This window comes from Geospiza fortis, unplaced genomic scaffold (assembly GCF_000277835.1).
Source record: "Geospiza fortis unplaced genomic scaffold, GeoFor_1.0 scaffold538, whole genome shotgun sequence".
NCBI lineage: Eukaryota > Metazoa > Chordata > Aves > Passeriformes > Thraupidae > Geospiza > Geospiza fortis.
Window position 1 is genome coordinate 2723359 of NW_005054368.1, and position 25463 is coordinate 2748821.

The window sequence follows — 25463 nt, forward strand, 5'->3', positions numbered from 1 at the left end:
GCAGCCCGGGTGCTGCGCCCTTCCTGCTGCCACTGGCTGTGAAATGCGGCCTTTGCCAGCTGGGAATCCTCACCAGAGCCACACAGCTCATCCAACAGCTCCTGATCTCCGCTGGGACGGGCGCGGGGACAGAGGGTGGGACTGGACACCTCCACGGGTTGGGTTCTTTTAAGACCTGAGATGAAGTTAAGGTGGGAAGAGGTTGGCTCAAAACATTAAGCACAGTCATGTTCAACTCATTGAGAACAATTTCCTAAACTGAGAAATGAGGAAAATGCCACTAAAAGCACCAGAAAGATATGAAATTCCCTACACTGCACCTCGAGCTATAGGAAATAATTTTTTTTTTAAACTGCAAGAAAAGTTTTCTTCATAGTCTGCATTTTATATTACATGGAAAAAAAAAAGGTAAATGATGAGTCTGTACCTCGATGGGAGTCTGAGACCAGAGCAGCAGGAGCTTAGTGTGTCCATTCCTAAGGTACCTGGTAAACCCTGTATGGCTTTTAGTCGTCTACCTGCAAAAGTGGATGTAATTTTCTAATTCATCTTAACGCTCACCTGGAATAAACAGAAAGCAGAACACGAAAGGAAAAACAAAAACCCAAAAAAACCCCACACCTCGACTCTATGGAAACTTCCCCCCGCTCTAAAAAAATTTGGCAGTTCTAACCCAGATCGTTCTTTGAGTATTGCTCCACAGACATTTCTCAGGCAGGTGCAACCTTCTGCGTGTGTAAGGACCGTGCCCTGGCGTTGTCTGTCTGTCTGTCTGTCTGTCCACGTGCAGCGCTGCTGGGCTCTCCCTGCTGGATGTGGCTGACACTCGTGTGTGCGGGTGGTCGGGCGGCTGCGGCATTGCTGGGGGTGGCACCACCACCAAACTTTGTTAGAGATCCAAACAACTACATTGGTTAATTCCTAGTTCTATTTACACAGGGGTTGAGCTTGGCAGGGGATCGGAGTACAGTTCGGAAATGCCCACCTCTTTTTTTTTTTTTTTTTTTTCTTTTTTTTTTTCTTTTTCGCTTTCTGATGATGCCAGTTTTATTTTGGGAATGTCTACTTTGGGAGTCTGACAGGGGAACACGAGGGGCTGGTTACATTTTACAGCATTGATGAAGGTGTGGGTCTGGTATACAATGACTTTGTCTTCGCATCAAACACTCGCTGTAAGAGCCGTGGCTGGGCAGCCTCCGCCACGGGGAGGGCCGGGCCAACGCCCTCCTGCTCCTGCGGCCCCGGGCAGGGAAGGGCAGGCCGGATCCTTCTCCCTGGGAAGGCTCCTGAGCCCAGAGGGGCGTGTGAAACTTTGGTTTGAGCCTGGCTCCTCGCCGCCTCTTCCCGCTGCAGAGCCGCAAATGAGAGAACGCAGCTCGTTTTCCCAAGGATTGGAACAGTTCATCTTCCAGCCCGAAGGAGACGGGGGATGAGCCCCTGACCCTGTAGATGCCCTGCCCTGCAGCCCCCGAGCTCAGAGGGGCGAGCTCGTCCTCCCCGCGATCGCTCCGCCCGCAGCCCCAGGGCGCGCTGAGCTCCGGGGCCTCGCTCTTCACCGGGGAGCCGCTGATGGGACCCGCGCTCTTTGGTATGCCAGGACTAAACGCTTGGACTGGTGGCAGACATTTGGCACTCTGAGGTGTACTAGTTTCTGTTTTTGTCAGGTCTAAATAGCCTTGATCCTCCAAGGGGTTAACGCTGGAGCCTATGCTTAAGCTAGTTCTGTCGGTGAAGGAGTCCACTCGTCCTTCATAGCCTAAATCTGCAGGTGCTGAGCACTGGTGCTGGGGCCACGGCCGTTTGCAGTCTCCATGGTTCTCCTTGTCTTCCCCGTTGTCTTCTTGCCCCCCTTGGAAGGAGTTCTCAGTCCAGTCCGACTCCTCGCTGACCGCGACCGCCGCGTTCATGTCCCTGAGGAACACCACGATGACCGTGATGTTGTCGCTGGAGCCGGCATCCCGAGCAGATGCCACCAATTTATGTGCTACCATGCTGCTGTCACCGTTATTCTCCTTCAGATGGTCAGCCACCACTTTGACTGCCTCATCGGGGTTCACTGTGTCGTAGAAGCCATCACAGGCCAGAATGAGGTAGTCTTCAGAGCCATCCAGCACCGTGGAGGCAGAGTCTGCGTCCCCACAGATGTATGGCTTGTGCTCAGCGTCCCCTGCGGAAGAACAGCACAGAAACACAACTGTGGGTTTGCAGCCACAGCTTCCAGCAGCCCTTTATTAACTCAGTGTGGAGCCAATGACTCTTACCCCAAGTTACAGCAATTATTTGGAAATTATTCCCTCAGACTGTAGGGGGAAAACCAGAGGTTATTGCTCATAGGTCTATCTTCAGCTGTATGTCAAATTTTGATGACTAGAAAATTAAAATTTTATAGTTAAAAAGCAAAGCAAGTCTCAAAAAGGAATGAAGGCTCTCTCTTACCAATAGCTCTGGAGACAGAGAGGCTCCCGTTCACCCTCCAGGCTCCAAACCAGACCACGCAGCCGCCCAGGGCCTCGATTCGCTTCTTCTCATCCTGAGCAGCAACACAAGAGAGAGCAACACAAGAGAGCAGTCAGAGCTGCATCACACACTCAGCACTCCCATCAACATCTGGAATTTCACAAACACGGCAGGCCCCATGAGACAAAGGATTTGCTCACAGATCCGAACAAACCGGGATAAGTGGAACATGCTCTGCTGCTCCCAGAGATCCTGGCATGGCAGCACTGCCCCAGAGCTGGTACCTGTGCTGGTCACTGCCCAGGGCTGTTCAGACAGGCCCTTCTCACCTCTCGATCTGGTTTGTGGGGTTTCATCAGTTCCACAGCTTGGCCTCTCCTCACCAGCATGACCTGGGAGTCCCCCAGCCAAGCCACATGCAGCATATTCCCTCGGATGAAAGTCACCACCCCGGTGGTTCCGCAGCGCAGACTCTGGAACAAAATACATTTCCATTTCAAAGCATTTTCTTCCTTAACTCAGGGACAGAACACGTGGAATCTGCAGCACAGAGCCTATTCCCAGGGAGGAACAGGCAGTGCTTTCCATACAGCTACAGCCCCTTGGTGCCAACCTGGCTGAACACCAATGTGTCCCATGACATCCCTGGCATGGGACCTGCCTGCCAGGAGCTGGGCACTGCTGGGGCTGCTCCTGCTCCTGCTAGGCACAGCTGGGTGTTGGTGACCCCGAGGGCTGAGCCTGGGAGGCAGCTGAGTGTGGGAATGGCAGCAGCATCCTTCAGAGGAGCTGGAAGCTGGGAGAAGCAGGAGCTGACATTTTGATGGGATGTGAAGCTATGGACAGAAAGGCACCAGCGGGGCATGGAGAGCTCTGTGCTGATTCTACTGTGCCTCTCTGGAAAGGCAGGATTGATTTGCAGTTAATGCTCTCAGTCCTGTTGGAATTATTTACCAATATAAGTGGATGGGACGTGCCTGGCTTGTCTGGCCCTTGCTGCTTGACCAAAGGCAGCAGCTGTGGTGGTTTCACCTCAGAGACACCTTTGGCTGGCTGGATGCTGCAGCTGGGCACGTGGGACAAGTCCAGACATGCAGGACCTCAGGTTTACCTCTGGTGGAGAAGCTTTAAGGCGATGGTGAAGGAAAGGAGTTGGTTCTGCTGGAGGGTTTTGATCCAGAGCTTTATTCCTGGCCCACTGGCCTCTGAATGCAGTAACAGCTCCAACAGAACCTATGAACCGCGTGGTTGCTGTTCATTTTAACCCCGGGGAGAGGGGCAGGGAAGGGGCAGGGATCCCACCAACCAGGTAAGGGGGGGAGTCTCAGGGGACAAATGACACCTGGATGGCCCAATGTGCCCCAGGGCTGAGGCATCTTTTGAACTCTGCCATCACTCGATGCCCTTCGGGAATGCCAGGACTGACAGACAGCACTCAGCAGGGGTCAGGGTGGGGAAAGGAGAGGTGATTGGCACACCTGGGGAAATCTACAGGGAGAAACCCGAGGTATCTGAGGCAAACCATGACACCACAGTGCAGCAGAGCCCTCACCTCCCTGGCTGCCTTCTGCACGAAGCGCTCGTCGGTGACGCGGAAGGCGCGGCACAGAGCCTCGGCCGGGTCCTGCTGGAACATCTCCTGGTGGACCATGTTCACGTGCAGGTGGATGGAGGCATAGATGGCAGCATCCACTCCTCCATGACCATCAAACACTGCAAAATAAGCTTGTTCTTCTTGGTCCTGCCAGAGGAAACACAGGGAGGAAAAAACTCAGGTGAAAGCAATACAAACATCTCATTGGATTGTCTTAAAGCTTTGAACTTGGGATTTGTGCTGTCTTCATTAAACTGCAATTAGAGACACAGTCTCCACTGGAAAAGCAAACTACCCTGAGCACCTGCACTTGCAACAGTGGGAAATTTCCACCTTGCTGTTGAATTCTTCCTGCAAAGTGCAAGAGATGCCCTGCCAGAATCCCCTGTGTGGTGCTCTCAGTGCTCCTTAGGTCCCATTTGTTACAGCTCAGGCACACAACTCAAATAGGAAGTGCCATTCTCATCAAATTGTGCAGGAGATTTTGTGACTGCAAAAACCACAGAGAGAGAAGAACATCCAATACAGTTTGCATGAAGTCTACATCATGATTGGAATCCACCAGGGATAAAATGCCAGTACAGTTAAAATGTGAAGCCAGCCAGTCTTTGCTTTCACTCTTCTTTTTTCCTTAAATGTAAAATATATCATCTTAGATGCCTCTGTTTTAAAAAAAACTGCATGTGCTCTCTCATCAGAAAATTGTGATTACATTCACAAATCAAATACAGCAAAATCACTCATCTTCAAGGCAGTTTTCTCAGCTTCCTCTCCTCTGTTCAGAGAAACAACGTGGTACCAGGAGACAGCAACTCCAGCAACTCCAGCAACTCACACACACAACACCAACCCACTGACAGAGCCAATTCAACCTTGACAGCCAGCTCAGTGACTGGAATATTTGCACATTGTAATTTTTAGGTAATGGGCTCCAACACAAATTGGAATAAGAAAGCTGACAATTGACAGGCAAAGGAAACATCTGCCTCTGTTTGCATTAATATCTTTTAAAGGTAAGAATGTGGATGGGGCAGAAGATGGTTATTAAAGTGACAGGGTGTAATAAAGAAGTAATTATGCAGCAATTTGATCCTAAAGGTAAAATTCTTGCCATTTTCTTTTACTTTCCATTCCTGAGTGTCCAGTTTTGTATCTCAAAGGAGAGTAAGAATGAGTGTCTGACCAGTGGCCACATCAAGAAATTAATGGAAGACAGGCCCCAGTTCCACCAAACTACTCGCATTTCTAGAATTGTGTGTGAGCTGCACCTCATAGTGCTGTAAGTTTTGGGTTTGTTTTGGATTTTTTAACTTAATTTCCTTATTTTTGCTTTTGGCTTCTTCTTCCCAAGAGGAAGGCTTGAAAAGCAGAGCAGACCCACCCCAGCTGCCAAGTGGCTTCAGAGATGAACTGTGAGGTGACCAACTGCCAACCCTGCTGAGGTCCATCCCCCTTCACTCCCTCAGTGGAAAACCTCCTGCTTTCCCAGGATGCAAACCATTGACCTGTGGCATTCACATTCTCTGAAAAAATTCCTTCACCCAGGGTTTTTCTCCTGGGAAGCTGAAAGGCAGTGAGAGAGGCCTCAGAGAAAAGGAAAACAATTCTTATCTCGTTTGCTTCTCCTGTGTTGTGCTCGTCTGGAATGTGTTTGGAGATTGTTTACCCACAGGTGATTGTTTCATTGGACTCTGGTGTGAGTTGTTTTAACTCTTTGGACAATTGGGGCCAAGCTGTGTCAGGACTCTGGAGAGAGTCAGGAGTTTTCATTATTATCTTTTTAGCATTCAGTAAGTATCCTTTCTGTATTCTTTAGTATAGTATAGTATTCTTTAATATAACATAGTATAATAAAGTAATAAATTAGCCTGCTGATAAGATGGAGTCGGATGCATCATTCTCTCCCCTCATTGGTGGACCAGCATTTACAATATTGACCACAGAATGTGTGTCTGTGAACCCACCTCGAGGTTGAAGAGCCTGGACTGGACTCTTCAAAAGAAAGAGTCACGACTCTGGAAAGAGTCAGGAGTTTTCATTATCTTTTTAGCATTCAGTAAGTCTCTTTTCTCTATTCTTTAGTATAGTATAGTATTCTTTAATATAACATAGTACAATAAAGTAATAAATTAGCCTTCTGAGAACATGGAGTCAGATGCATCATTCTCTCCCCTCATTGGTGGACCTGCATTTACAATATTGACCACAGGACATGTTTGTGTGAGCTCACCTCGAGGTTGAAGAGCATGTTGAAGTCGGGGATGCAGACGTGCTTGTCCTCCATCTTCCTGCGCATGTTCTTGATGGCGTGGATGGAGGTCTCGTAGTAGCGGTGGGGCTTGGGCTGCAGGGGGAAATCCTTCACCCAGCTGCTGCAGATCTCGTGCAGTTTGCTGTAAACTAAACGGGCCAACTTCACCGTCTCGATCTCTGAGGAAGGCACAAAGCACAGATGAAAGCCTTGAGAGTGTTATTAAGTCAGAGTTTTCTCCCTTGCATACATTAGAGAGATGAAACAAAACCATTTTAGCCAAGCAGTTGATGTCAGCAGGGAAATTCTGGGCTCTGATGCATGAAAAGAAGAAGCCAAAGTCACCATAATCAGCATTCATCAGTAAGCAGCTCATTGTTTGTTTGTCTTTTTAACTTAAACATTTCCCTGTGCCTTTGGGGAACTCATTTGCAGCAGCAGAGAAAATGAAAGGCACGAGAAGTGTTGGATCCCTGGCCTGGCCCTGCCCAGGGTGGTGCAGCTCTGACAGGGACTGTGTCATGGCACAGGGTGCCACCTACAGAACCCACCCTCTGTGACAATGACACACTGGGTTTGGACCAAATTCTCTTTTCTAAACCCCATTTCATTGCAGAGCTGAGGCAAGGCAGTGGAAACAATCTGCAGAAATTAGTAGAGTGATTTTAAGATGTTTTGTGCACTTTCAGCAGTGCACAGGTGCCTTCTTAGCTATTCTCTGATTTCCTATTATTCCCATATTCCTGACAACGGTGTGTCAGAGAAATCTGCATGAGCAAATGAGAAAACCATAAAGGCCTCAAATTTTAGAAAATGCTGAACTGGAGCTCCTGAAAATTGTCATTTTAAAACATGAAAACTCAGGCACTTGACATTTGTTCTGAAATTCAGGAGAGGAAAACAGGAAGTCAGCATCAGAGCTGAACACATCCACATCTCTTTGTTCACAATGGCTCACCAAAGGCAGGGATCTTCAAAGCTGAACAGCAGCAATCCAGGAGTGCCAATCACTCCTGGAGGAGGAGGGGCTCACATGCAGGGAGGAGAGGAGGGAGCTGCAGCATCTCTCAGTTGACAGGAATTCTATGCAGAGCCTAAAAGCAGCATTTACAAATTTCTGTCCTAGGTCTACAGTGACCAGGGGGCCCAGACCCTTAGGAACAAATATTGTAATATTGTCCCAGCTCTGTTGATTATGAGTTGGTTCAATCAAGAAGCATTAAACTGAAAATACACTGGATAAATAACCAGAAGGAAGCTTGGCTCCTCGATCACACAGCTTTAAAACCAAGGGGTGGAAATCAAACATTGCCACAGTGAGAGTGTGGGGTTCCTCACCCCACCTGTGCTGCTCTCTCTGGGGCCACCAGAAATCCCTTTGGGTAACCTGTTTAAAGAGGGAACACGTCCAACCTGAGGTGTCCAAGTTCTATTTCCCAGAGGAAAGCCCACAGAGTTTGCTCTCCCATCCCTCCCCACTGGGCAGGGGTGAAGGGAAGTGGGCACATGGCAGAGTCACCTGTGGCACCTCTGCAGGAGGGTGGCAGTGAACCCAGTGACCCTGCTGAGATCCTCACTGCCCTTCCCAGGGGACCCTGTGTGGTGTCAGCATCATCAGCAACTGCTTGTGAGGTTAAAACAGGAGAATAATAAAATGCCACAATAAAAACCACCCCCTCACAGCTGGAAATTACTCATCAATTGTTAATGCTGCCACGCTGAGCCAGAGCTGACTCAGCTGGCACTGCAGTTGTGTCACGGAGAATTTCATTTCCCTCCTGCTGCTCCCAAATCCCCAAGGTTGGAGGGAATGCTGAGCTGCACCACAGTGAGTGGGAAATCCAGCTCAGGCATTGTTGTTCCCAAAGATGACAGGGCAGAAGGAGGGTAGGAAGGATACCAGGAATCAGGTCCTGCTTTTTAGTGCCATGTTTTATGAGCTGTGTTGATAACATGGACAGTGTGACAACAGGGGTCAGAACCAAGGTTTCCCTTATCTAGGAGCTTGAGATCCCTTTGGATATCTCTAGGATCCATCTCCTAGAACCTGGAACAACTGGGTAATGGACATTATGATGTGACGTCTCCTGGAAATTTGATACCACCAGCAGGTCCCATGGTCCTGCTATCCAGCCTCTGCTGGTTCCTTAACAAAGCCAAACTTCCACCTGATTCTCTTCCCCCACAAACAAACCCCAAACCTAAATGTCCTTAACCTGACTTTCAAAAAAGAAATCCAACATCATTCAGGTCTCATGGAAAATCTCTTGCAGCTAGAAGAGGAAAATCATGGCCTGTGATTCAGATATCAAAAAACACATGGTCACCCCAAACACAGCAGACCCTGAATCTTGCAATCCTACATTTGTGGACTCCAATCAGTTTTTCTTCTTGTAGATTTGCATTCTTCTGTCATGGAGTTTCTCATTTCTTTCCACACCAAGAACTGCTTTCACCACTCCTAAGCACAGGACATGATTTGTCATGTTGCAAATCTCAGAGTGAAATGTGCCACTAAGGAAATTTGAAATAGCTTTTTTTTTATCTTTCAGCAAATTCAAACTTGAGGCAAATCAGGTAAATGTCTCCTTGTATTACACAGAGTAAAAATCTTTCTGGGTTCATAAAAAACCTGACATAGAACTGGATATTAAAGCCAGGCAGTGAAATTCAGCTCGGTTTCACATTCTGCAGCAGCTCAAACAGCATCAGGGCACAGTGAACTCTGAGCATCAAACTCCAAGATGTAGAAATCCCATTTTCACCACCTGCCACACTTTCATTTGCTTTCTTCCAAAGCATTGAATTCTCCCTGTGTGGCACCACTGAGGGCAGATCTCCTCTGAGCACCAGCCCAGGATTCTCCAGGACTCCTCTGGAAGGGTCTCCAGGATGGAGCTGCTGCTGCTGTCACCACTTTTGTCTGGCTTTGCTGGGCCAAGCCTGGCCCTGGTGGCTGCTGAGGCACTGATGGAGCAGCTGGGGCTGCCCCTGGATCCCTGGAGGCGCCCAAGGCCAGGCTGGATGGACCTTGGAGCATCCTGGGCTGGTGGAAGGTGTGCCTGGCCACGGCAGGGGGTGGGACTTGATCTTTAATGTCCCAAACCTTTCTGTGAGTCTGTCACTCTATGACACTTGAGCTGATGTCCTGTTTTAGAAAATTATCACTTAGATTAATTTGAAATTGCAGGGTTTGTATGAAGCTGTTGCTTTACTACAGGCCAGAGGATGTTTCCTCTCTTCCTCTCCCCCTAAACCCTCACAATTTAACATTCACACTGCATCAGCAAAGGGATATTTTATTTCCAAGTAGCCTCATTATGACAATTCACCTCAACAAACTGCATCTGGAGCCCTATTCTTAGTGCCTGCTCCAGTCTGTTCTCATCTCAATCTATGTTTGCCTCTGTCTTACAGCCTTAGATATATTTAAATGTCAATTTCTGTAGGTGTGAGGGTTTTGTGGTAGCTTTTTTCCTTTCTTTTTTTTCCTTTTTTGTTGAATTCTGTAGATATTCTGTGTGGAGGCTTAGTCAACATTTCCTTGGAGACTGTCAAATATTTATGCAAGTTTCAGAGATCTCAATTTGAAATTAATGAAAGCTGCTCAGCCAGAACAATGACAAATCTATTCCATTTACCTGCTCAGCAGGAGGAGGCAGCAATACCTACAAAAGAGAACCCAGAGCAGGTTTTTCTGTTCCTGAGGTTTCCAAGGGCCTCTGGGGAATACAGCAAGATCTTCTTTTTTGAAGAGCCAGATTTATTGATCCTCCTTACCTCCAGAATAATTTACAGGGTTTTTTTTAAATCAAAAAAGGAGGGAATGGACAAAGTAGTTTGGGGATATTTTCAAGATCAAATGACAGAATTGCTGTTACTACATGTGAGAAACATTGGCTTTTGTTGTAATGAACAACCCAGTTAATTTTCAAGGTTATTTAGGCCAGCACACTCCTGAAATGAGTTAGGGTGCACGACCTTGAGCTGGAGGCTGCAAAAATCTTGTCAGCCAACACAGATAAATGAGGAAAAGGAATTTTCTTCCTTTTAATCACAAAATCTCTTTATACTACCTTTTGCTAAAACCATAAAAAAAAACCTTACAAGCCATAGTAAAAACCACACTGACTGAAATAATTCAGAATTAAATTATCTCTTCCCACATATATTTGACTTTGCTCCAAGGATGAGGGAGGACAACTGGCACTTGCCAGCAGAACCACATTGTATAAAGTGCTGAGAGAGAGATTCAGGGCCATCAGACACAGCCACGAAAATGCACTCAAAAGAGTGATTCCAAAGGTTTGATTTGAGCAATTAGACCTGCAGCTCTGTCAGGAGTGGGGGTAAGTTCTCCATGAAGTTTTTTCCATCCATGTGAGGTGTTCCTGTCCCAGAACTGCAGCCCAGGGGTGGAATTTGGGAATTTGGGAATTGGGTGCCAGGAAGGGATGATGCCGTCGGCGTTGTCCACGTGCTTGGGCAGGAAATGCGCCGAGAGGTCGCTCTGCAGGACTTCATCTGAAGTTGCTCTGGCTAAAGCAGAGGCCAGGAATGAGGGGCAATTACTGGAAAGGAAAAAGAGAAACCACAAAAAGATGTTTTAGTGTGATTCAGCAAGGTAACATGAGTGTGTTTTTCACCAAGGTTCTTTGCCTGAGCCCTGCAGCAAGACCTCAGACTCACTGATGGGTTTTGGTTGCCCCCTTTCACTCCTCTGTTCCCTGGTTCTTAAGTTTTAATGTTTCAGTTCAAAACCTCTATTTAAATTCTTTTCAAATCTAGACTTGAACCCTCCAGAGTCTGTCACACAACTGTACATTTTTTACATATGTATGGTACAATTTTGACTCAAGTCCAGCTTCTCCTAAGCTTTGGAGTCCGGGTTCCAGAGTTCCTCAGATTTCAAAGTGTCCAAAGGCTCCCTAAGGGGCACTGGAAGTTCAGGTTAACCCACAGGGAGCTGATGTGGATAAGGTAAAAAAGCTCCCTCAGGAATGATTTCTACCCACAGTGAAGTGGCTTTAACTCACTGTAGTTTAATTAAACCTGGTATCCCCCAAGGTTAATTAATCTATAGCAAGCCAAGGCCACTTTAATGTACATTCTCTCATTCAAGAGGAATTGAATACCTCTTAATTTATGTATAACTTTGCATTTCCCATTGGTCAACCTCAACCTCTCCAGGTGTCTCCTGCTGACGCAGCCTGAAACTTCCAATTTCCACAGATTTTACTGGGGTAATGGTGTTTTTCCCAAGACATTCCAGTATCACAGGGCTACAGAGAGACACAGAGCCAATTCCAGCCCAGAAACCACCCAACAACCACAGAATTCCAAGTCAGAAATCCAGGGAACAGGCAGTGAACAACAACACTTCCTTAACCTATTCCTTCTGATCAACATATCTATAAATGATTAAAGGATAAGATTAACAATAAATAGCTTTGTCTAACACTGTTAGGAAGCTCTGGAAGTCACACAGCGCCTCGTTAGGGCCCCACCCATCCGAGGCTTTTCCCTGGAATTCCCAGGCAGGATTCCGAGCTGCTGGGGGAAATCAGCTGCCTTAGGGCCGAACCTTCCCAGCCCAGCCCGGGGCTCTGATCCCGTTCCCATCCGGAGGAAAACCCCGGCACATCCCCTGCTGCTGGCACGTGGAGGAGCTGATTTCCTGTCTTGTTTTTTTCTGTCTTTATTTGGCTCACAAAGAGCAGGTTTGTCAGGCGGTGATGCTGGTTCTGCTCATGTTACACGAGATTCCCCGAACAGGGAGAGGTTGCAGTGCTCGGGAGAGAAGAATTATCCCAGCAGTTACCAGCAGGGCACCCGCAGGAATCTGAGCTTGTTTCCAGTCCGAGGCTTCCCCTGACCAGCTCAGTGCTGAAAAACCAAACTTGTTTTGTGTCTCTTGTAAAGAAACCTCAGGAACATCCACTGATGGGCAAAGAGGGAACCTGGTTGGAACTGGGGCAACAGCAGTGGCTAAAATAGACTCAGGACCTAAACAGCAAAGAAAAAATAGCCCAGAGAGGAGGAATTTCTGCTCTGCCTGGGCCTGGGAGGGGGCACAGCAATGTGTGTGGATACCCAGAGCCATGAACACTTGTATCTGAAATTTTAGCTATTATTTTAACTGCAGTGACCAATGGCACAAGTGAAAGTGCATTTACAGGGGGTGTAGCAGGTCGGAGTATTTCCCCCCAGCTCCAAGTGCTGTTCACGTGTTCCATTTGCACACAGCAGCTCTATATCCAGCCAAAGAGTGCATTTCCATTACAATGCTAAACCTACACAAAAAGCTGCTAAAGATGTTATTAGATAAATTAAAGGATTTTGAGTACATCCTTCCTGATTCTCTGGCAGCGTAGGTGTGTTTAGAACACCCACAGTTGCATTGTAGCAATCCTGGAATAACTCTGGGAGGGTATTAAGTCATGCCTAAAAGTGCTGTGCTTCCATGAATTAAGTTTGAGAAAACCAGTCTGAGGTGGGTTTAATTCAGCCCACATATTATTATGTTACCAGCTTAACTCCTCTCCATCCTGATAGCATTAAAGTGGGGAGGACTTTCTAAACACCTTCCCTGAGCTGTTCCTCTGTGCTCTGAATCTAATACAAACTCTCCTACTGAAAAGAAAAGAGATGGCAGATTTGAAATTCTTATTGCAAGGGAGTTCACCACTGGGGCTTGAGCAACTGATCAATTTCGAGGGGAAAGGTAGAGAAAACAAATCAGCTGAAGGCTTCCCTTCTATGTCTGGCCACTCTTTGTCCTAATAATAACAGCTGCTGGCCCAAGAATTAATTGCCCTTGACATTTGTTGATCACAAAGCTTCTTATGTGGCTGCTGCAGGGCTGTGCCATGTGAGCAGGGAGGTGCCCACACACAGACAGATGATTTCCCCTTCCTGATTAGCGCCTCTCAACATTTCCTTCTCTCCCTTGGCTCCTCAGAGCACTTTTAGTTGAATTACTTTTTCCCTTCAAGGAACAGCAGATTGCACTGGAGGTTTAAAATAGCTGTTGAAGGCAAACTGCTCTGAGGACACTTCATTACTGCTACACCAAGACAAATGAAGAGTCAGCTCTGGGATCTCTGTTTTCAGCACCAAAGTGAGCACTCAGGTGAGCAGATACAGCATGACACAAACAGCAATCCAAGGGGGAAAGCTCTCTCTCTTCACAACACCCAGAAAGTGTCACCAGGATCCCTGGGGACAGGGAGGAGCTCCCACCCTGCTGCTGGTGTAAGCAGGGGTTACCTGCTGGCTCTGAAAAGAAATTCTTCTGCCACGTTCTAGATGCTCAAATGTTATTAGTCATGAAGTCTGACAAATTGAAACTGGGAGGGCACAGTCTTGTTTAGCAGAGAGCTGAGAGCTAAAATGCCTTTGTCTATTCATAGCTGTGCCACTAACTCAGCAGCTGACCTTGGACGAGTCACTTCACCACTCAGACCTTCATTCCTCATCTGCAAACAAGGAATGAGAATGTCATTTCCTCAGGGAGAGGAGGAGGAGGAGGAGGAGGAAGGCTTGAGAAGGCCTAAATTCGTGTCTGTGAAGTATTCTGGAATTTCTTGCTAAGAGCCTAACTGAAGGGAAAAATACCAAGATTAGAGTGGGAGATATTTTCAATTTTTAGGAGATTTATACTTTCATACTTCTGATACCTTTCCTTAGTTTTTCTCACTCTTTTCTCATGCACTGCCAGAAGTGCTAAGTGGAACACACAGGCAAACAACAGCTCTGGATAACTCACAGTGTCATCAACAGCTGCAGGAGAGGGGAAAACCAGCAAAGAGAGACCTCAAGTTCTTAAAACTCTCAGTTCTGAGCATTAGCACTGCTGATGGGAAAATGAAGCTGCAGCCCCTGCCTAAAATCCACAGCAAGGGCCACCAGGGCTGAAAATCCCCAGCCCTGTCATGGTCTGGGGGAGCTGATGAGGCATCACTAACCCAAACAAACAGGGAAAATGGACCAAAACGAACTGGGGCTTTCAAGAGGCAAAGCAGGCACTAAATCACAAAATGTACAGTGTTCCTGTTACCTCAGGAATCCCCTGACACCACAGAACAGCAATTGTTTTAGTTAGAATGAGGAATGATTTAAATAGAAATGCTATTCAATCTGCTGAGACACAAAACAAATCCACAGGCAAACAGGATAAAGCAGCATATTTGGTTTCACCCAGCAATCCAAGACCAAGACCTGAAAAGAACCAAGCACAGCACATTCCCCAAAGGTCTGTAATTTACTGTGGTGGTAAAAGACTTTGCAGGGATGACAAATTAACTGCACCCTTTCCAAAAGACATTCCAGCAGGGATGCACTTTGGGAAACACTCCTGCTCATGTGGCCAGTTGCAAGCTCTTGTTAGAAAGCAACTTTTGCCAGATTCACTTTAAGAAAAACCTCATTTGTCCCCTGCCTGTATTTACAAAACATTCCCAAGTCTCATGAGACCTTCCAGATGGAGCTTTGGATACAGCCTGGAAGCTCTTTGAAGAAGCCTTTAAAGTCTTTATTATTGCAAGTTCCCATGCTGAGAAGTGCAGAGTAATGAGCAGAGAAATGCTTTGGGGAGCTCCTTGGGCTGTTTCCCCACCCTCCCTTCCTCCACCTCCTGTTTCTGTGGCCATCCAGAGGGACTTGGAGCCATTGAGGGGCTCCTGTTTGTCCCCACACTCCCCCAGGTCACCCAGCACTAGAGGGGAATATTCAGTGAAGCATTCCAAGACCCTAAAATGATTATGGCTGTATCCTCTGGATCTGCCCAGCAGATGCTATTTCCAGCTCCCATCTCTGCAGGTTCTCCTCTCCTGACTCCCAGAGCATCTCTGCCCTGTGCTGTTCCACTGCTCTGCACAGCTGCTGGAAGTTTTGATGCTTATTTAAAGCCTGGTCACGGTGGACAAATGGAGTATTATTTTTTTCCCCCCCTAACACATGGTGAAACCCTGCACTAGATTTATCTGCTGCAGTGAGTTACTAAAAAAAAACCTGGCATACACACACATACAAAAAAAAAAAAAAGAAACAAATAGAAAAAACAATGCACCTTTTAAAAGCTTGCATAACCAAAGCTCCTTGAGAAGTCATTTGAGCTGGCAGTGGTGAGACAGTAAAGATGCTTGATAAATCTGTTTGAAGGAGCTGCAAACGTGCTACCCAAGGAAGCTGCTATCTATAGGCTCCCAGAGACAGCTGCCTGCTCACATCCCCAGCCAGCCTGTCCTTGTGCTGACAGTTGTAAGCAGCAGAAATATAATACACAAGCATTGCAAAAAGACACTTCAGATACATTTATCATGCCCCTGGCTATGCAGACACTGCATTTACCAAATATTTAACCTTCTGCTTTCTGCTCACTGATGTTTTCTAGACCAATTTTGTAGAGATATGTTTCTGTAGTTAAGTCTGTCTTAACTGGATGTGAAAAAATACCCAAACCAGAGGTGGACTGCTCATCAGAAAACCTCTGCACAGCTGGATGAAGATGCTTCACCAGGGGAAACCCTTGGCTTTTCACAAACTGTTCTCAGCACATGAATTAGGCTCAGACCTCTGATGCAATTTCTGCTGCAGAGCAAGTCAGTATTGCCTTCTCCAGAGGGTGAGGTGCACATGGCAGTACATAAAGGCACCAAAATGTGAGCAAGACAAAATAAAAAGGTCATCTCTGTCTCTTTGATGAGGTACAATGTCAGGAAGGGCAGTGTGTATCTAAAATATAAATGCTGGCTGCCCACAAACCACTCATAAGCATTTGTGATTTAATGGCTGTCAATAAAATAGCACTGACACCACAGGGGTGAACCAGTGAAGAATCCAAACCACACAGAGCAGCTTCTCCTGAGCTCCTGGCTGGATAAATTGCCTGGGTATTATCTTTGAAACCAAATTCTATTATTTCTCTCACTCATCCTGCCAGTGCGGGGGTTCTGAGGTTACTCATTCCAATTTCTGGGGCTGATGCTGTGGCTGCATTTAAAATGACAGAAATCACCTCCTGTAACATGAACAACCCCTGAAAACCCAGCATGGCTCCGCCAGGAGCTGGAAGCCAAATAACTGCAAGAAATTGAATTCCCAGAAGTGACTCTGGGAGGGTTTTCTTCATTACAGCAAAGAGCTGAAGATACAAAGTTTGCTGTTGGAAATCATATGCCAGCACTTCACAGCCAGATTATATCCATCTGTTATTAAAAGAAAGGGAAACCTGGACTTGGAAGGAATGCAGAGAAAAATGGACCACAATCCATGAGCCTCTGGTATAACAGACACCAAGATGTTGAGGATGTATCTATATAGATTCTCCCCCATCTAAATCAGAATATTTTCTACCTGAGGAGTAAGATTCTGAGGGACTGCATAGTTTTATAATAAAATCTTAATTGCTGCTATGAAATGCACTTTAGAAAATTATAAAAATATTATTATAAAATTTAAAAACCCCAACAAGCCACTTATTTGATGGGCATTGATTGTGCAGCTTAGCTCTTTGGTATTCAGCTTTGCAAATGCAAACACTCAGTGAAAATAAATCTGTGTTTACCCTATCATTAATTCATCAAAAGAAAGGTAATTTATTGGTATTACCCACTCATGTGACTTTCAGGGGTTTATACAGAGAGGAAAGATCCTTCTGGATTTTGTTGTTGTTTTCCAAGGATTATCCTGCATGTTCACACAGCAAATTCCCTGCTCAGGGTGTGAGGGTGTCCAGAGTCCTCCAAAATCCTCCCTGTGCCCACTTGGCACTGCTGGGAATGGAATGGGGACAAAGCCACATCAGTGCCAGCTGCTGCTTCCCTGGAGAAGGAAATTTCCTCACTGGAAACCCAATGTCAACAGCAGTTACCTCACAGTGAGTTTCCCTGGCAGAGCAAGGCCTGTTTAAAAGCTCCACAGGACATTAAAAATGTCATTGATTTTTCTCTCTTTGGCACTCAGTCCGTTTGAAAGTCAGCATAATTCAATATCTTTCTCCTGCTTCCATTAGCAAAGAAAGGAATCCATGCTTCAGTCTGTGCTGCCTTATTGGAGAAAGTAATTTAATTTTACATCTGAAAGTGTGCCAACATCAGCATAAAAGCATACACTGTATACATCAGATTTAATTTATGAATTCTGCATTTTGTCAAGCCAGGATGACATGCTGTCTAAAATCAATGAGAGTGTCCAAGCTCGCTCTGAAGGTACTTATATATATTCTTATTATTTCAGATATTTTATGTCCTAGCTGGAGTTTTTGATGATTTCTCTCCTTGCTATAAAATATTCATGACACAGTCTCTAGAAAAGTTCATGTTGCAGGAAACTTGCAGAAGAGTTCAGGCACATCATTTACTTACCACTGATTCATGCCCAATTTTTTCTCTGTTATAAATAAACTTCCACTGATACTTCCCTTAAGTGGAAAGGATATTCCATACAGATCTGATGTGTCAGAAATACAAGTTAAATAAGAATCCCCCAATGCAGAGCCTCTGTTTTATCAGAGATCAGATTAACACACCCAAGTCCTCTGTCAGAAAGAAAAATGCATTCTGATGTTATAGCTAATGACTTCATTTCAAAGAAATGAAATAAAATGCTCCACAGCAACACACTCCCTGCTGTCTCCTGCAGGTCATCATTAAGGCAAACAAATGGTAAATTACTTCTTTAAAAAGGGGTGAAGATGGTGCCTGTTCAAACACCCAGCTTCAGTAACAGCCCACAGAGCCAGGCCCCAAACCCTGCTCCTGTTGGAGCATTTATCTTCATGTAACTGAGGAAAAATCAGAATTGCAGACCAGGATTTCCAAATGACATTTGATCACTTAACTTCTTTCAACCCATTGAACAAATATCAAATATAAGGCAAAACACACCCTGGAAGATTTATGGGCACTGAGTCAGCAGTGAATGTTCCCTCACTGCCTTCTCCCTCCTGTGCCTTGCACTTCATCACACAAATGGCTTGGGTGTTTATGCCAGATGTAAGATTAGATAATTACTCATCCAAGTCCTGCATGTCAACTCTTTTTGGTGATAAAAAATTTATTCCAAATGCCCCATTTATAATCAGTTGGCTTGCAGAATTATTCTGTTGTGCAGTGCTACATCTCAGGCTGTAATTCTGTGCAGGGACACGCTGTGTTTGTGCTGTACCAATGCCTGATGTCAGGAATTCTGTGCCTGCAAAACAGGGACAATGCTATTGACCTCTGGAAAGCAATTTCCAAGCCAATGATGAAGTGCCAGATATTATTAATTAAGCCTAAAGTGGGGATGGAACAAGAGAACAGCAATTCCCTCGCACTGATTCCCAGAAAATCCTGCTGCTCTTGTGCATGATGTGCAAGAGAAACAAATGAAAGCACACATGAAAAAACAATGCAGTACCTTTAAAAGTAATTTTACAGGCAGATGTGTAACTGCAGGCAGATTCAAAGATTCCCCAGTGGGGCACATTAAAGATTGGATTGGAACCTCAAGATGACAATTACTGACACTGATACCCACAGAACAAGATGCTGGAGGGATAAAAGGGGCTCTGTGATTGGGGTGAGTGCTCTTTTAAAGGAAAAACCCTTTGGTTACTCAGAAAGATCCCATCCTAATTCCCAGTGTCACTTGTCCTTTGCAGAATTGCAAAGGATAATGGCAGGTTTAGGGGTTTAGGCTTTTTCTTTAAAGGATAATCAAAATGTTTTAGCTATTCTGTTTCACATTAAAGTCCCTAATGCATTCTGTTCTACTGAGCCACATAGTTATTTCAGTCATTCTTAATAAATAACAGTTGCCAGTAGTAGTTAAGCCAACAGATCTGAATTATTTATAGTGTTGAGGAACAGAACAGCAGATAAAATACATTCGGGCTTTGGGTTGTTCTGGCCTGAACGACACAATGGCAGCATTTAGATGTTTTTCACCAGGCTGTAAAATATTCTCTTTCCAATCCTGGTTTAAAAGATTTCCTAAAGAGGCAGCAGCCAAACCTCCAGTCATCCATCTTCAATGATCACAGTCATGAACAGCAGGTGAGAGCCTCTCCCAAATCCTGCACTGGCACAAAGTTTGATTTCATTGGGCAGGTTAAATGGCTGCTTAGGATTAGTCCTGAATTATTAGAGATAAGCAGAACTTAGGTGTTTACATATTATATAGCATGGCTCTAAACCTTCCAGTGAATTATTTAAAGGCACCTCACAGTGTTGAACTCAAATATTTCTCTTCTTCCTTTGCCTATAATCCACCCTCCCTTCAGCTGGAAAATGCAAAGATATCACCTACATTTTACAATGGCAAATCCAACTTCACATTCCAGGCTGCAGCATGGAAATCCCAGCCCTGGGATTTTAAGAGGCCACATCATGAAACACTGAACACACAAAAAGCAACAGGAGCAGAAATTATCTTGACATTAACTTGACAAATTATGTTACACACATGTTGAATTTAATGCTCTTTGTAGCTTCAAAGATGCAGTCCAATATCTGTGCTGATGGGATAATGTGCCTGGGTGGAAATTTGTGGGAATATCTGGATTTCCCACCTTGTGCTGCCATCACAGGGGACTGCAGCAGTGGGAAATTCACTGTACAAGCAACTCACAAGGAGAATTGTGCCCACAAATGCCAAGGAGAGATTTACACTCAGATGCAGCAGGGAGAAGAGCTGGGGGAGTAGTTGTAGCAACATAAGTTTCAAGCAAACAGTTTTCCTTTTATAGCTCACCTTCCACTTCCTATATGGATCTATTTACAGCAGGAAATGCTGCAAATTGTAGCATCTCTAAGGAGTAAAAAGAATTTTAAAAGAACAAAGAAAAAAGGGAGAAAATCTGGAGAGGTAAAAACCCAACCAAACTTCCTTCTATTAAATACTGGTGAATTAGAGGAGGAATAACACTGAAATAGGGGAGGAATAACACTGAAATAGGGGAGGACTAACACTTGGAGGCCATGTCAGGTTGTTAAGGGCTCTGGAAGTGGCTCCATGACATTTCAGCCTGTGGGAATGAGGCACAGCATCCCAGGGAGGGACAGGCTCAAGGGACAGGGTCCCTGTGCTCCCCTGCTCCCTCCTCTCCCTGTTCCCAGCTTTATTGAGGATCTGTACTCTAAGATTACCAAGGTGGGGAAATTCTGTGAGCTCCAAAGCTGGGGAATGTGGATTTCCACAGGGCCAGGCAGGTCCTGAGCCCATGGAGCAGAGCCTGCCTGCAGTACACAGTTAAATTTAGCTTTTCTTGCTCACAAAGGCTCCAGGAGCTGATTCCCAACAAGCTGTTGTTTCAAACAGTTCTGCAGTGCTGTGGCCTCTCTCCTGTCCTAGAAGGTACAGAGAATGATTTAAAACTTGGGAGAGATGTCTTAAAATTATTCCCAGTCCCATTTAACAACAAATCTGTGCACATATTCCAATCACTGTTGAAAGGTCAACTGAAAAAAAAAAAGAAAAGCTGTGACATTTCATAGTGTGACATTACAAATCTCACCAGATTATGGACATTGGTTCTCTACTCTGGACTTCTCAATATTTCACAAATTCACCCACACAAACTCTGCCTATTCACCACAATCTGGGACTTTGTTTATGCAGCATAATCAGGATTTAAGTCTTATTTGTTCCATTTGATTTTCTGTGAGATGAGCACATTCCCAGCACTCATTTCAGAGGTGACAACGCTGCTCATGTAAGAATTACCCAACAGCTCTGCTTTCCCTCTCCCCCTCCACAAAGAAGATTGTCAACTTTTCCCTAAGCTTATTATCAGACCTGTGATCTCTTCAGAAGAGGCACAAGCTCTAAATATAAGAAAGAATCTGTTACATAATCCCCTGAGCAAGGAGCACACAACAGCCTGTGGACAGCATGAGCCTGAGTGAAAAGGGAGGAAAATCTGTGACATTACCCAGTGCCAGGCCTTGGGTCTGTCCTGTGCAGAACCAAAGCACAGAGAATGTGGGATGATGTGCAAAATTTCAGGGTTTATCCCTAAGAACATGGAATAATGTGCAAAATTTCTGGGTTTATCCCTATGGAAAGTAAACAAATGCAAACAGGTGACATTGTCTGGAAGTCGATTTGGGATGTGGCAGAAATTTACTCAGATCAGAAGAAATCTTCCTCAAACATGAGCAGGACTTGTTTGAAGCTGGATTGTAAATAATGCACTGGTGAGGACTGACTCAGCCCATGATGAGGAGGCTGAAAGCTGCCTCCAATGGAGCAGTGGCACAGCTCTAATCAGCACTTAAGAGAGTTCCTCAGGAGCCACACTATCAATTACCCTGGTAATACATATTCAGGGAGGCAGGGATAGCAGACAGAGAGAATAGCAAATCAAAACATTAATAAAAAATAAGGAACCTTTGGAGACAAATGATTATCTTCTATGTCTACAGTGCTTTGTGCATTCCCAAAGGATTTAGAATCTAAAAATAAATGATTACTTCTACCAGCACTGACATCCAAGCTACCTTGGATAAAAAGCAGCAAATTGCTAACCATGGATAGCAACATTACACAACTGTTTTGAACAAACAGCAAGAAATGGACCATGCTGGAAAGAACAGCAGGTCTCTACACAGGAATTGAGGCTAAAATGTAACCAGAATAATGTGAATATCACCTGTGATGGGATAAAAATGAGAACTGTCTGCCTTGATATCTCATCCTCAAACTGCATCATCCTTCTCTCACCATTCTTTAGCACCAGTGAGACACTGCCTTGAAGGAAAATACTCAACATCTGCAGCTAAAATACATTTTTATATATATATACACACATATATATGTGTTTAAATATGAGCAATCACCACAGATTCCTTGGAAAAAGAATGAGCAAAGATTCCTAGAACAGATAGAAGATCAAAGGTCACACAAATTTCAAAAGAACAAAAAAAGGAGGAAATCTAGAGAGGTGAAAACCCAACCAAACTTCCTTCTATCAAGTACTAATGAAATATGTAGCTAACACAGAAATTACTAAAACCCCAGGCTAAGTTATGTTTTGAAAATAAATTCAATCAATTCTGTCCCCAAAACACACACTGGTAATGATATTGGTAGAGAAAATCATCTAACAATGATTAAAAAAATGAAGAATCAAATGGGCCTCTGCAAGGCACAGTTCTGGGCTAAAGGCAGCAGTAAATTAGAATAGTAATTATATAAACACAAAAGAACAAATCCAGGAGGAGGCAATCAAGGAAAAATAAAACAAGTAGATTTTCTTAGATGGAACAGAGATTTCTGTGAAAGAGTTTAGAGAAGAGCCATGAAAGTGAAAGAATTTTTAATTGTTAACAAAGCACCAAATGTTAAAAAAAAAATGAGTATTCCGAATGCACCCTGGAAATTGCAATGGATGATTTTCACTGGGTTTATCTGTAAAACACTGCTAATAGCACAGAATTGGATCTATCAGAAGTACAGGCAGGCAGCACCAAGATTCCTCAAGGGCACAGGGTTTTCAAATCCAAATCCAGGTGGTGCACCCACCCCAGTGAGCCCTTTAATGAGGCATGGAGGCAGCAGCAGAGACACAACTGCCACGGGTTAGACTGAAAATAATAGAGCAAGGAAAAAATAAAGATTAGGAACAGCAGCTGAGCTCTGAGATAACACAGGAGAAATTCGTGTTAAAGCAGGATTTGAGTTCTAATAAGGCAGCAGTGGTAAATTGGAAGATGTAACATGATAGGAGGCTGAGCAGTGCTCCCAGGTCTGGGGCTGACAAATGACACCTCTGCCAGCAAATCATTTAATCCCTGCACCTCCATCCATCTAGGAGACAAAGAGCTTCATTGCCTTAAAACTTTGGAAGAGTACCATGAAATTTAATTTATTAATAACTGAAAACTATGCTTTAATCCTCAGATGGAATGGGCTGGAGAAGGACAAGGCATTTACAAAGTTACCACTGCCTCATCAAATATTTTTGTATTTTCTTCAGTGAATCCTCATCTGTTTCTGTCCTGTTTCAGCTCATGATTCCACAGCATGTCTTGACTTAGAGATGTTAAAAACCAATGAAGGACTGATGGCAAAATGCTCACTTTTATCAAAACTTGGTGTTTTCTAATATTTAATGTGGTTTTTTTGATCAGGGCTGGTTATGTCATCATCATCATTTGCTGAAATCATGCATTTGATTTGTAGGTTTTTAGTAGCACCAAAGACAGGGAGAAAATCCTTTCATTCCCAAGTAAAGCTCAGCAAGGCTGGAGCCTGAGCTCTGATTTCCTTTCACCTGGCTGAGATGGCAGCAAAGGAAAATGCCCAGGACAACAAAATAGAGACATAAGAAAGCAGCAAAGAAAACCAAAACTGATGCCCACAAGAGTGGAACTGACCCCACTGTGCCACTCAGAGCCCAGGCAGAGCAAAGTGTCACCCACAGGGACAGCCTGGGGCAGCAGGGCTGAGAAATCCAATTAGGGAAACTTCCCAGGCTCCCTGCTTCCAGCTGAATATTAATTCTTGATATTTAGGAGAACTTGCCAAGAACAATTGCATTGTTCCTTCTGAGCCTTTAGCTCTGAGCCACCATGATGGAAAGGTGAGCTTCATTTAGACAGCACAGAAGGGGAAATTACCTGGGTTTTATTTATTTATCAATAAAGAAATAATTTATTATAAAGATAATATTTATTTATTTAATATTTCTTTTTATTATATAATATTTATTATAAATATTACAAATAATTCTCACATCTTCTCTTTTTTAAAAAGAACTATGAAAATGTTGTTAATCTTCACAGGGATCAATCATATTTCTGGGCATGAGAAAAAGAGGTTTTTATGTTTGATGGAGAATTTTGAATCTCTGGTGCTCTCCCTCTCCTGCAGGAATGGCTCAAAGGAACAAAGGGATATTCCTTTAGTGTTCTTCCTCCTGCAAAATGTATTGCCCCAATCTACCTAGCAAGGAAACTGGGAAAACTGGAAAGAAATATTAGCATTTATAGCCATTTCTTAAAACCAGATCTCATCTTGCCAGAAAGAAAATGTCCATTTTTGATAGCAAGTTTTATTTAGGCTGAAAAAGGAATATGTGTGGCCCTTTTAGTACATATGTTCAGTTTAATGTGATGTCAGTTGCAAACAAAAGTGAATATTACTGATTTGAACACCTCAGTGATCAAAGCTCTTCTCTGATGCAGGGAACAAGAAAAATTAGCAGGGAAAAGAACAGAGGACATGAAAAATGTATAATATTTATTATAAATATTACAAATAATTCTCACATCTTCTCTTTTTTAAAAAGAACTATGAAAATGTTGTTAATCTTCACAGGGATCAATCATATTTCTGGGCATGAGAAAAAGAGGTTTTTATGTTTGATGGAGAATTTTGAATCTCTGGTGCTCTCCCTCTCCTGCAGGAATGGCTCAAAGGAACAAAGGGATATTCCTTTAGTGTTCTTCCTCCTGCAAAATGTATTGCCCCAATCTACCTAGCAAGGAAACTGGGAAAACTGGAAAGAAATATTAGCATTTATAGCCATTTCTTAAAACCAGATCTCATCTTGCCAGAAAGAAAATGTCCATTTTTGATAGCAAGTTTTATTTAGGCTGAAAAAGGAATATGTGTGGCCCTTTTAGTACATATGTTCAGTTTAATGTGATGTCAGTTGCAAACAAAAGTGAATATTACTGATTTGAACACCTCAGTGATCAAAGCTCTTCTCTGATGCAGGGAACAAGAAAAATTAGCAGGGAAAAGAACAGAGGACATGAAAAATGTGCAGGGAAAAGAACAATAAAGTACAATAAGACATGTCTGAGTAACTGCTCAGGTTCTGATATCTGCAAAACCTGACCAAGAGAGAAAGGAAGAAAAAGAAAGAAAGGAAAAAATTAATGGAATGATTGAGATGAATTTGAGTACTTGCTGCTGCAATAATTAAAGACTTCTCTCTTATCATGTGAATGTCTCAGGCATCCCATTCATGAGGGAGATTGACACACTGATAAATTTTATTTCCAAGTTAAAATGGATTTCTCTTCCCTTGCAGACACTCTGGAATATATTGAAGGAAAATAGTGCAGAAGACTGATAAGAGCAAAAACAGTGAATAACATTTAGTCAGGACTGTAAAGAATTCTGCATTCTGAATCCACCTTTGAGCAGCAGGCAGTGGACATTTCT

General features: G+C 44.3%; 1 protein-coding gene across 1 annotated transcript in view; it reads right to left on the reverse strand.

Moving 5' to 3' along the window:
* Positions 1 to 339: 339 nt before the first annotated feature.
* The window catches only part of PPM1E (protein phosphatase, Mg2+/Mn2+ dependent 1E), a gene marked incomplete at its 5' end in the record, with an annotated part of 58605 nt that continues 33481 nt past the window's right edge, over positions 340 to 25463 (reverse strand). The window contains 6 exons of the mRNA XM_005424467.2: positions 340 to 2167; positions 2437 to 2530; positions 2787 to 2930; positions 4010 to 4198; positions 6282 to 6481; positions 10755 to 10873. Coding sequence (XP_005424524.1) covers positions 1101 to 2167; positions 2437 to 2530; positions 2787 to 2930; positions 4010 to 4198; positions 6282 to 6481; positions 10755 to 10873 — 1813 coding nt within the window. The remainder of the gene's footprint in view (positions 2168 to 2436; positions 2531 to 2786; positions 2931 to 4009; positions 4199 to 6281; positions 6482 to 10754; positions 10874 to 25463) is intronic.